This window comes from Martes martes (genome assembly GCF_963455335.1).
Source record: "Martes martes genome assembly, chromosome: 1".
NCBI classification, from domain to species: domain Eukaryota; kingdom Metazoa; phylum Chordata; class Mammalia; order Carnivora; family Mustelidae; genus Martes; species Martes martes.
The window spans coordinates 203,271,496-203,283,898 of record NC_137888.1 but is presented as its reverse complement, the minus strand read 5'-3'; the positions used below and the strand labels follow the sequence as shown (position 1 = coordinate 203,283,898).

The following is a 12,403-nucleotide window of genomic DNA, read 5'->3' as shown; positions in this document are numbered from 1 at the left end:
GAAGCTCAGAGTCCAAATGTAAAGGCTCACAGCCCCACGTTCGGTGCCAAATGATGAAGTTCTAGAACATAGGTGAGGTTCAGTGGGGTGAGGTCCAGAGCCGATGACCAAGAAAGAATTCTTGAGACATCTTTGGTGCAGAATGGTGGTTTGTTAAAGCACAGGGACAGGACCCATGGGCAGGAAGAGCTGCTGCCCCGGGGTTGTGAGGAGGGGTCTATTATATATTTGTAAGTTGGGGAGGGGCTTAGGGATGGTGTCAGTCTCTAAGGAATTTTGGAAGCAAGGTTTCTAGGACCTTGAGGGGCTAGCTATTGTCTGGGGAAAAGGTTATTCATTACCAGTAATAAAACCTTTTCGTGAGACCCTTTAGATGTCTATCAGTGGGCCATATGCCTGGGACTGATTGTCAACACTATCTTGGAGGTTTAGAGATAAAGTTTCCAAAGGAATTTTTAAAGTAGACTTACAGAATCCTGGTTTGGAGGTAGTTGAGTCCCTAGAGGAGAGTCACTCTGCGTGTTTTAAGGGCTTGTCAGTAGGTAAGAAAATTTAATAATTTTTCTTCTGCCTCTGTTTCCCACATCAGTACTACCATTTTTACAGATGAGGACACTAAGCCTAGTCAGTAAACTTAGAAACTGAAGAATAGGTGCCTCCTACAATTTGCCCTCCCCCCACCCCAAGCTAATTGTTGAATAAAATAAGCAAGGTGTGTTTTGAGGGAGTGGGTGAGTGCAGCAATTGAGGAGGGACTGGCTAGGAATCTGAGCTGCTGGCGGTTGGTTACATTTTCGCCAAACTCAGTTGCCGGTCTCCCTTTGTCCGTTTCCCCACATGAACGGGGGTGGAGTGTATTAATTTCTCTGCCCCTTTCTCCTGACCCCGCCCTCCCCAGCTTCGCAGGTGAGAAGCAAAGAGTGGGGACTAGAAGAGCGCCTTCAAAGCGCAAAGCGACAATATAGACTGGGGAGGATTCCTCGGGGCTTGGCTGGTCTGGGGACCACGCGTGGACCGCGGGCTCTGGCGCACCCTGGTGGCCGAGCAGCTCCCGCCTGACGCCGCCAGACCACGTGTGAAGTGGGAGCGGCCATATTTCATCCGGGCAATGGCCATCTTGGTAAGGGCGATATTCTCGACTGTAGTTTTTACCCTCTCCTCATAGTTCGCCAATATCTGAAGCGAGAGAAAGGGGTGGAGCCTTATAAAATATCCTCTTCTCCAAGAGGAAAAGGAATGGCTGATAACCTCGGCTTGGGTTGGAGGCCAGAGCAGGATTTCCCTTACCAAGAGGGCGACAAGCGCCGGGACGTAATCAGCGCGCGCCTCCGGGAGCTCGGCGCGCAAGCCCCGCGGTGGCGTCACGGATTCGCGACCGGGCCGGCGCTGGGGGAAGGAGGTAGGAGCGGCCGCGGCGCGGGCGGAGCCGGGGTCCGGGGGGGCGGGGTGCAAGGCGGGGAGGGGGGGGCGGCGGGGCGGCTAGGCCTGAGAGCACCCCCACCCCGGAGGGCTGGAGGCGGGGTGCTCAGAGACCGGGGCACTTTCGGCGCCCAGTCTAGAGGGCTCTAGCGGGTGGCTGTACCCATTTTCCAGAGCGGGCGACTGAGACCCGGAGGAATTGCGTCCTGTTCGCGGCCAGCCAGCTCCGGTCCTGCCTCTGAGCACCTTCCAGGCTTGGGGGTAACAGAGCTGGGTACGGACGCCCCAGCCTCTTGAGGTGGGGTCAGGGCTGGGGATAGGGACGACGGGCAGGGAGAGCTCAGAAGGGGTAGCGGGAGGGCTTCTGGGAAGAGACTGTTGAACTTCCATCTTCTATTCTCTCTTTTACTTTGACATCCAATCAACTTGGGTCTTGATTCCCTCCTAAATGCACCCCCCTGACCATCCAGAGGCACTCCCCGGATCCCTGCCAAAGCTCCCTACATATCTCACCCCTCCAGTTCACCTCCTCAACCAACCCCAGGGCTTTTAGCGCGGATCTGCGCTTCAGGGTTCAAACGCCTTCCGCATCTTCTCATCACCGTGGAATACAGATCCCCGCCTCCCAGCCTGCCTCCCCCACACTTCTGGGACCTCCTAGCTCCTCACACTTTTAGGCCTTTTCTTAGATACCTCCTTCAGGAAGCCCTTTGACACCCCTTAGCCCCCAGGCTGGGTCAGAAACCCCCTCTGGGCTTCCCCAGCGCACTGCAAGTCCCCATCACAGTTCTCTTGGCAAATTGTCACCCTTATCGTCTATCTCCCAGCCAGCCTGGCAGTCACGTCGGTCCTGCCTCTTTTCCCCAGCGTCCCACACATACTAGGTGCTCAGTGCATGTTTACTGAGTGACAAAAGTGTGTGTGAGCAAGTATTTACCACCACACAGAGAAGAAAACCTGTCTGTATTAGTCAGCTCAGGCTGCTATTAAAAAAAAATACCACAGACTGGGTGACTTAAACAACAGAAATTTATTTGCTCATGGTTCTGGAGGCTAGGAAGTCTAAGATCAGAGTGCCAGCCAGTTTGGTTCCTGGTGCAGGCAGTCTTCCTGACTTGGAAGAGAGCAAGCTCTGGTGTCTTTTGCTCTTAGAGGAGCACCAGCCCCATTCCATTAGGGCCCTGCCCTTATGACTTCACTTCCTCTCTGTCACCTCCTCATCGGCCCTGTCTCCAAAGACAGTCGCACTGAGGGTTAGGGCTTCAACATATTAATATTGAGGGAACATCAACATCTCGTCCCAGCCTGAAGAGAGGATCAAAATTGTCCTGTAGGCTTTGGGATGAAGTTGAGGGTCTTAAGCAGCGGGCGGTGGGAGGAGAGGATGCTGAGGCCGAATCCCTGTGAGTGGGCGGGATTTTCATAGGAGGGGATGGGGCAGGGTGTATCAGGCAAGGGAACAGCAGGAGCAAAGGCTCAGAGGCTGGAGAGGGAGGTGAGTGGGAAGAACAGTGAGGAGCTGAGCTTGGACACAACCCAGGTGTGAAGTAAATACTGAGGGAGCTCTGGAAGTAGACGCTTATTCGTTCATTTGCTCAGAACATTCATTGAACTCCTGCTGTATAGGGCACTGGGGACACAGTAGTGACCATGGTAGTCCTTGCCCTCACAGAGCGCCCAGCCTACTGAGAAAGATGGCCATTTGTCAAATAATCACATAAATGAACATAAAACAGCAAGCCAAACAAGTGCCTCAGAGAGAAGTTTGTGGTCTAAGAGAGGGTGTCTCAGGGAGGGCTTCCTGGAGGCAGCAACACCTGAGCTAGGCCCTGAAATTTAAATAGGAGTTAAAACCTGGGTAAAAAGAGGAGTGAGGAGCAGCCAGGTTGCAGGCAGAGGAAGTGCAAAGGCCCTGAAGCGAGAACTTGCTTGGGATGTTTGAAAAATGGCAGGAAGGCTGGTGTGGCTGCCACTCAGAGTGAGTGGAAGGTGGGGGGAGAGTAGGGTGGGGAGTTTCCATAATCTGTAACTTAGACAGTGACTCCCAGTTCTTGGCACTCCCCTGGGGAATCCAGGGTGGGGGTGTTCTGTCAGCTATACTGTAGACACTCAGTAATAAATACTTGATTTAGGGGCCAAGTTGCAGCTGGGGGAAGTGCGGGATCAGGCTAGTGGACCCACGTGGCAGCTCGTGCATCCTGTCCGGGGAGGGACTGGAATCCACCCCGTGTCTCAGCTCAGGGAGCACTTCGGCTGTGATTGCAGAGCCAGGATTCAACCCTGAGTCTTCTGGGTCCTCTGATGTCCCCGACTTTGCCCTGCTCTGCCCCATGGAGCTCTTTCCTCAGTCTCAGCGTGGGCCACCTGGCCAAGGGGTCACCCCTTGATGTGAAGTGGGGGCCCCAGTGGTCTCAGAAGCTGGGTCCCTGGGATGGGGGAGTGGTTAGGATCACAGAGTTGGGACTGAGGGTCTGCCACAAGGTCTTTGCGCATCCTGTGCCCTCTGCCCAGACGTCCCATCTCTTCGTCCTCACAGGGCTGCCTCCTTTAGGTCTCAGCTCTGCTGCCACACACCAGCACTGGGAGAATTCACTCAGACACTGTGTAGAAAGCCCTGAGCCCAGTGTGCACAGCTGTGCAAATGGAAGCTGATGTTAAGAGTTTCCAGTGGGGCTGTGAAGTGGGAGCCCTCTGCCCCACAAGTCACACAGCTAGGAGACTAGAATGGGGTGGACTGGTGGTCCTGAGTCAGAGAGCCCCCCCCCATTCTTTCTCCTTCATTCTTGGATGATGAGCCTGTTTCCCTAAGGGGACGGAGCTGGAGATGTTCAGGGGGAACAAACAACCAGAGACAACAGCCCATTTCCCAGATGAGGAAAACTGAGGCCCAGAGAGCTGAAAGCACGTGCCTGGGCCGCACAGCCTTCCCTTCCTCACCTGGAAGGCAGGCTTTGGAGGTGAGACCCTAGACTCAGTGCTAGGCAACCTGGCCAGGTACCTTGACTCCCCTACCTCTGAATGGGAAAAAGGGCAGCCCCCACATTTAAGGCTTTGGAGGCATTCTGTGGAGTTGGTCCTTATGAAGGGTTGGTGTCTGCCATTTGTGTGCATCACTTCCCCAGCACCCAGCGTGGGACTCACACAGACCGGGGGCCTGCTGGACAGCAGCTTTCCAGTCATCACATGTTGCCAGCTGTGCAAGCCTAGGCTGGGTCATTGGGAGCTGCTCACAGCAACCGCTTACTCGGGTGAGGAGGACTTGGCCTTAGGTCTCTGGGGACTGAAGCCTCTTAAGTGGTAACATCGGAGGGGCAACACAGACTGGCCCCCAGGGGGCCCCAGAATCATCTCTAAAAGATGACTAGAATCACTCTAAAAACCAAAAAATGGAAACAACCCAGATGTCCATCAGTGCTGGATGGATAAACAAAATGTGGTTTGTTTATATGTGGAATATTACTCAGCCATCAAAAGGAATGAAGCTCTCCCGTGCTAAAAAACAGATGAACCTTGCAAACCTCACACTGAGTGAAAGAGTGTATGATTCCATGTATGTGAAATGTCCCGAAGAGGCAAATCCTTAGAGACAGAAAGCAGTTGAGTGGTTGTCTCGGGGAGGGGAAGGGAGAGTGACCGCTTGTGGGTGTGGGGTTTCCTTTTTGGGGGGATAGGAATATTCTGGAACTAGATAGAGGTGATGGTTGCACATTGTGAATGTTCTAAATGCCACCAAATTGTGCACTTTAAAAGGGTTCATGGTTTTGTTGTGTGCATTTTACTTCAATAAATTTTTTAAAGATTTTATTTATTTATTTATTTGAGAGAGATTGCGAGAACAAGTGGGGGGCGGCAGAGGGAGAAGCCAACTCCCTGCAGAGCGGGGAGCCGGATATGGGACTCTATCCCCGGACTCCGGGATCATGATCTGTGCTGAAGGCTGTCGCTTAACCAACTGAGCCACCCAGGCGCCCCTTGATACAGTTTTTTAAAAAGGAGATCACGAAGTCTGAAGCCCTCATTTTATAGACAAGGCCATCAAGGCTCCAAGGGGATCCTGACTGCAGGTGTGAGTACCAAGGGTGGATGCCCCCTGCTCACTGTTCCCTGCCCTCCTCCTGCAGCTTGCTGAGGGATGCCCAAGAAGTTCCAGGGTGAGAACACCAAGTCGGCAGCGGCCCGGGCACGGAGGGCTGAGGCCAAGGCAGCAGCTGATGCCAGGAAGCAGAAGGAGCTGGAGGATGCCTACTGGAAGGATGAGGACAAACACGTCATGAGGAAGGAACAGCGCAAGGTGGGTGGCTCCCAGCCTTCTGCACCTGAGGCTAAAGTGGGCAGTCAACGTGGAAACGTGGTAGAAGGTGGCCAGAGGCCCCTGGGGCTTTGGCTTGAAGGGTGAGGAGACACTGGACATGGAGCAAGGGCAAGGTGGGAGGTGGAGGTGGAGGCAGAGGCTCGTGCAAAGGCCCTGGGGTGGCTAGGACTTGGCATGTTTAGGGAATGGGAAGGCATCCACTGCCCTGTGTGGGCTTACTTTGTCCTTCATGTAATGTCAGGGTTGGGCTAGATTGGCACTTCTCACCGTGGAGTGATTCTGCATTCAGCGGACACTTGGCACATCTGGAGACATTTTGGATTGTCACAACCAGTGGGTGGAAGGTGCTACTGGCATCTGGTAGGTGGGGGCCAGGCATGCTGCCCAGCACACTTCACGATACCGGACAGCCCCATAGTAAATGATGAGCCAGCCGCACGTCAGCTGTGCCAAGAACTGCTGTAATAGGTCCCCTGGATCCACCCTACGGGCCCCAGGGCTCGCTGGCTCTTCCAGGTGTGTGTAAAAACACAGAAGAGTGCAGGTGTGGCTGTCTGCCCTCTGATGGGTACCTAATTGGTGTCTGGGTTGTGGATCAGGGCTGGTACTGACTTGCTGGGTCCAGTAGGTGGCGCCAGAGACCCATTTATAGCTGTGCTGCCTGTTCCCCTGAGCTGGTCAGAGGTTCTTGTCCAGATTGGTAACAGTGGTAGAAAATAGCCGGGGTGACGTGCCATCCCTGCTTGCCCAATTCCTGGTGCACCTGGGCACTTTTGTGAATTTTCCATATCACCTTCCTGTGCGAGACTGGATCCTGCCTTGTTTTTAGTTGGACATTGGTCACTGGTTCCCTCCCCAGGCCCTGTGCTGCATTGGGTCCATGGAGGTCTTTAAATTTTCTTTTTTACTATCAGTATTTTGACAATATAGGAAAGTTGAAGACCCAAAAGACAAAAAGCATTGTCTGCCAAAGAGCCATTGTGCAGAGAGAAAAGCCAGAGAGGTCAGGCTCACTGCTCAGTGGGGAGTCTGTTTCTCCCTCTGCCCCTCCCCCTGCTCGAGCACCCATGATCTCTCTCTCTCAAACTGATAAATAAGTAAAATCTATATAAAATAAGTAAGATTTATTTATTTGACAGAGAGAGAGAGAGAGCACAAGCAGGGGGAGCAGGAGAGGGAGAAGCAGGATCTCCACTGAGCAGGGAGCCCGATGCGGGGTTCGATCCCAGGATCCTGGGATCATGACCTGAGCTGAAGGCAGACGCTCAACTGACTGAGCGACCCAGGTGCCCCTAAAGCCTCTGATTCTTGATCTCAGTTCAGGTCTTGATCTCAGGATCGCGAGTTCAAGCCCCACATTGAACATACTTAAACAACAGCAGCAAACAGAAAGGAAAAAATAAAATCTTTAAAAGAGAAAAGCAAATCCATGCTCACTCCAAAGCACTAAAAAGTAACACACCTCCTCCCCTCACATGACACTAAAGACCTTTTTCACCGGATATCCTACCCCGAAGCCCATGTCCTGAGCTAAATAGGGTCCCACAGCCATGTTTCTCCTGATCCTCAGCCATCAGCCATGGACGGGGCTATAATTTATCACCCCTCCTGGAAGTCAGCGTTTCATCTCCACTTGTTCCATATTAAGCAACTGGGCGATGAGCACCTGACTGTCTGGGCTTCATGTCAATTATTCATAGACTCATTCCTTACAGCTCTGGAATATTTTGCGAAGCAGACTTACGTCTCCCATCACCAGATACTGCCAACTGCTAATTGCTCTTTTTTAAAAACAGCAAGTGACTTTTTAAAAAAATTTTGCTGAATGTCAGAGTATAAATGCTCTGATTCCCTCCTTAGTCCCATGTCCCTAGAGACTGATGGTGACAAGCCGCCTGTCTTTCCTGAGTTATTGGAGCCTTTGGGAATTCATGCATTCATGCAGCGTACTTTTACTAAGCACCTCCTGGGTACTGGGCCTGGGGTCAGAAGGCAGCTGTTCAAAACCCAGGCCAGGGACTGCCTCTAGGACAAACCACATAGAAGATGAGAAACAGGAATTTGTGGAACACGGGAACGAGCCACGGGGTAGAAGGGCCCAACAGGGAGCCAGGAACTCAGGAGGAGCTAGAGGAAGCAGGGGAGGAGGCTACATTGGTGTGCTGGGAGGAGAGAGCAGCCAGTGCTAAGGTCAAGGCAGGACTGAATGAACACGGGCTGTATGAGCACTATACGGGGGTCAGGGGCCTTGGGAGGACATTATCTCTGGTTGATGGTTAAACTGAGGATCAAAGCACAGTGGCCTGGCCTGAGAGGCCTGGACACAGGTGTGGGAGCCTCCCGCCTTTTTTTTTTTAAGATTTTATTTCTTTATTTGACAGAGAGCACAAGCAGGGGGAGCAGCGGGCAGAGGGAGAAGCAGGCTCCCTGCTGAGCAGGGAGCCTGATGTGGGGCTTGAACCCAGGACCCTGGGATCATGACCCGAGCCGAAGGCAGATGCTTAACCGACTGAACCACCCAGGCAGCCCCAAGGGAGCCCCTAACCTTTAACCTCTCCCCCACTTTCCTACTGGGCAGGCAGGGTAGGGGTCAGAGGCCCAGGGGGTATCCTCAGGCATATGGAGTCATCTTCTGGGACACTTAGTCCCACTATAGAAGTGTCACAGAGGGTGCTGAAGGAGTGGGGACCATCCTCAAGGCATGGAAATCAGGTGGCAGAGTTGCAGGCAGAGGTTAGGCAAGTGGGGTGCCTGGGCTGCAGGGCCCTGTGGTGGTGCAAGTGGGAGGTGGCAGAACGATCCAAGCCTATGGCTGCCCTGCATTATAAATGAACCAGAACATGGCTCTGCCCCCTAGAGTAGTCGAGGGGCAGCAGCCAAAGGCAAGTTCTGTAGGCCAGATGGCATCAAGGTCTCCCTGGGGAGCAAAGGTGGGACCAGTCCTTTGTGACACTGGGCTGGGGACACTGTCCTAAGGGCAGAACCCCCTGCTCCAGCCAACAAGTGTGTTCAGACCCTCCCTGGCTCCTGTTGCCTCCCACCTCTCCTCCTTCCACATTTCCCCTCCCTGCTCCAGCCACACCAGCCTCTAGGAGGTTCCTGCTTCATGGCCTTTGCACCTGCATTCCCACAGCTAAGGACGCTCCTGTCCTCCAGCTAGCCTCTGTCACTTTTCCTTCAGGAACCACCCACCCACCTGCTGTGGCCAGGGTTCCCTGTTGTTCCCATAGTCATGTAGGCTGGGAGCCCTCAGGTAGTCCCATGGGGCCTCAGCTGTGTCCCCCGTGTATAGCACAGGGTCTAGCACATAGCAGGGCCTCGGTCCACCCGTGCCAGTGGTGGGGTCCACTCCTGATCACCCCCTCCCCCCCAGGAGGAGAAGGAGAAGCGGCGCCTGGAGCAGCTTGAGCGCAAGAAGGAAACGCAGCGCCTGCTGGAGGAGGAGGACTCTAAGCTCAAGGGCGGCAAGGCCCCCCGTGCGTCTGCGCCCAGCAAGGTCACCCGGGCCCAGATCGAGGAGACGCTCCGCCGAGACCACCAGCACAAAGAAGCCCCGGACCCAGGTGGGCTCTGGAGCTGCCTTTTTACCCAGTAAAGGACAGGCTGTGGGGCTGCCCCTGGCTGAGTCTAGCGCCCCTTCCTCAGCCCCAGAGAAGCTGCCTGGGCTGTGGTGAAGCATGGGTGGGCAGCGGCCTGGCAGGTCTGGCTTTGAGCACGGGGAGCATGGGCACGCACACGTGTGTATTTGCTTGCTCTGCACCTGACCTGGCTTGTGCCCCAGGGGGTCCTCAGGGCATTAATGAGGTGCCTTGAGGCTGAGGAGACACCAGCCGTGAGTGGGGCACCTCTTGTGTGCCCAGCTGCAGGCTAGGTAAGAGGACAGCGTGCCCTCGGCAGAGGGCAGGGAGGGCCAGAGGGCTCCCGCATCCTTCTTTGCCCGCCAGCCTCCTCTTCTCTCCCCTCCCCTCTCTTCCCCCACTGTGTCTCTGTCATCTCTCTGGAATCTTGCATCCCTGCTTATCTCTCTCTGTCTCTGTGTATGTCTTTGTCACTTGGCTGCCTCCCACCCGCAGTCGAGAAAGCCAAGAGCCACTTGGAGGTGCCGCTGGAGGAGAATGTGAACCGCCGCGTGCTGGAGGAGGGCAGCGTGGAAGCACGCACCATTGAGGATGCCATTGCGGTGCTCAGGTAATGGGCGGGGCTTGGGCACGGGGCGAGGCTACGCGTCGAGGCGGGGCGGCCGCCCCCATAGACCCGCCCCTTAACGCCCTTATCCTCCCCTAGCGTGGCAGAAGAGGCTGCGGACCGGCACCCAGAGCGCCGCATGCGGGCGGCCTTCACTGCCTTCGAGGAGGCACAGCTGCCGCGGCTCAAGCAAGAAAACCCCAACATGCGGCTGTCGCAGCTGAAGCAGCTGCTCAAGAAGGAGTGGCTGCGGTCGCCAGACAACCCCATGAACCAGCGGGCCGTAACCTTCAATGCCCCCAAGTGAGCCCAGAACTGGGGGAGCCGCCCCACAGGCGATCAGGGTCGTGACGTCACACGCCCTCCTGCTGGGTCAGCTGCGTGGGTTACAGAGAGGTCCGGGGCTGAGGCGAGTGTCCTGGGGGCTACGTGGCATCATAGGTCATGCCTCCTGCTGGAGAGTCCCTGCTTGGAGTGATGCCCGCCACCCCCTTCCTGCGCCCGCAGAGCCCTGGGAATGATGCCCAATAAAGGCAGTCCGTGAGGCAGAGTGCGCTCTAGGAGTCTTTGTGGGCGTCAGGTTGGTGGTGGGGAGAGGAGGGCTGGGATGCCGGGGAATGCAAGGGTCACAGCCAGAGATCAGGGCCCCCAAATGCCCTCCTGTCGCAGCAAGCTCACTGTCACCTGGGCCTGGCTCTTATGCATTCCCACCTGGCTGGGCCACTTGTCCATGAAGGGACCTGTACCACCACCCCCAGAAGCCATGGCTGGGCTGCTGCAGGAGGACTGCTCGGAGAGGTTGAGACGCTGGCTCTGGGTCACAGAGCACTTCAGAGCAGGACCAGAGGCAGCCTAGAGATGATGTAGTTAGCATCCTGAGATTCTGGTTCAAAGTCAGCAGTCAGGTCACACACATACTGTGCTTGGGGGTCAGGAAATGCTGGCTGCTGTGGTGTTAGTCCAATGTGGGAGGCATCTGGGTCAAGTCCTGGGCAGGCTTCCCAGTGGAGGATTTCTTCAGAGCAGGCCTGAGTGGGAGATGAGTCAGATTCCATCGTATAGGCAGGCAAGAGCCTGGAATGGAGCATGCAGGTGGATCTGGGTAGGAATAAGTGTCCCATTAGAGGCCACATGTTTTGGGAAGGGCTGGGTGACATCTGCACCTGGTTCTGGGTTCCTAGAACTTAGTTGGCCTTGGAGAGTTCGCAGAAAGGGAGGGCAGCAGCCAGATGGGCCCACACGTGTTAGGGAGGATCTAAGTATTTACCAGGTCACTGCTATGGCTCCCACCCAAGCAATACCCTCCCTGCACCCACAGGGCTTTCCATGTGGCCTCTGGTCCCCATTTCCCCCCAGTCGTGTGGCGTCAGGGCTGGGCCAGAGGGGGCCATGACAGTTTCATGGAGGGAGGGCCCTGAAGGATGCGCAGGAATTCTCTACACATACAGGGACAGGAAGGACTGAAGGAACCACCTGTACAAAGGCCTGGATGTCACAACTCTACTCAAGGGACGGGCGCCATTAATAATTGGGTTCAGCTAAAATTCAGAATGGAAGGTGCCTGAAACGATGGTAGCTGGCATAAAACTAACCAACCTATATGGAGCACTGGCTTAGTGTGGAGATCCTGGAGCCAACTCTAAGACAATGACCAGAAGGCATGTGAGGAATCCAGGAAGTAACCCAGAAGACCCTGTGGGGATTAGGGAAGTGAGGCAGAAGGCCACCAAGAAACATGGTCAGAGGGGGTTCAAGAGGGGGAAGGTGACCACTTAACGGGGATTAGACCAGCTGTTGGAACTATCCCCTGGATGCTGAGCCCTGGCTTAGCACATGGCAATGTTTCACTGAACCCTGGGGACAGCCCCATGAGTGATTTATCCCCATTACAGATGGGAAAACTAAATCACCTGCCTGTGTCACATACCCAAGAAAGCACCCAGGGCTGTGAGGGAGCCATCAGGGGCAGCAGGGAGATCTGGACTGGGGGTTGAGCCCAGAAGTTTCCCCACAAATAGAGGCTTCTTCCTTCTGCTTCTGGGGTCTTAGGCCAGGGCCTTAATGGGTCTAAGTCTCAGTTTCCTCTTATATAAAATGGAACTAAAACAGTATCTAACCCCAGGCTATCTGGAAAATCAATGAGACGGTGCCTGGGAAAGGCATTTCCTGAAGGAAGGCTTGGCAAAGGAGCCTCCTGCATGGCCACGTTGAGGTCTTTGTGGCGGGGAATTAGGGAGGACTGGCGACTAACAGTGATTAACCGGAAGGAAGGTGTCAGCTGGGCGTGCAGGACCTCGGCCGCCAGGCTGAGGGATAGGAATTCACCCCAGAGCGATGGGGAGCCACGTGTGTGTGAACAATGTAGCAAGGGTATCAGAGCTGCGTGTGGCAAGCTCACCTGGGGATCTGCAGAGGGACGGCCGATGGACCAGAGAGGAGGTAAAACTCAGGACAGGAGCTGAGAGGACCGCCTTCGGTCCTCTGACA

At 55.0% G+C, this 12,403-nt stretch overlaps 1 protein-coding gene across 8 annotated transcripts; it reads left to right on the top strand.

Moving 5' to 3' along the window:
* Positions 1 to 1,092: 1,092 nt before the first annotated feature.
* Positions 1,093 to 10,466, top strand: CCDC124 (coiled-coil domain containing 124). Of its 8 annotated transcripts, none has more exons than XM_080805620.1 (7): positions 1,367 to 1,399; positions 1,594 to 1,717; positions 4,542 to 4,667; positions 5,541 to 5,710; positions 9,105 to 9,294; positions 9,805 to 9,919; positions 10,016 to 10,466. In XM_080805620.1, exons 4-7 carry the CDS (start codon positions 5,552 to 5,554, stop codon positions 10,221 to 10,223), a joined length of 672 nt encoding a protein of 223 aa, XP_080661746.1. In that variant the 5' UTR covers positions 1,367 to 1,399; positions 1,594 to 1,717; positions 4,542 to 4,667; positions 5,541 to 5,551; the 3' UTR covers positions 10,224 to 10,466. The 8 variants fall into 8 exon arrangements, with proteins under 8 accessions (XP_080661744.1, XP_080661746.1, XP_080661745.1 ...); XM_080805623.1 differs by having other exon boundaries at positions 1,378 to 1,399; positions 1,594 to 1,693; XM_080805619.1 differs by lacking the exon at positions 4,542 to 4,667 and having other exon boundaries at positions 1,368 to 1,399.
* Positions 10,467 to 12,403: the final 1,937 nt, after the last annotated feature.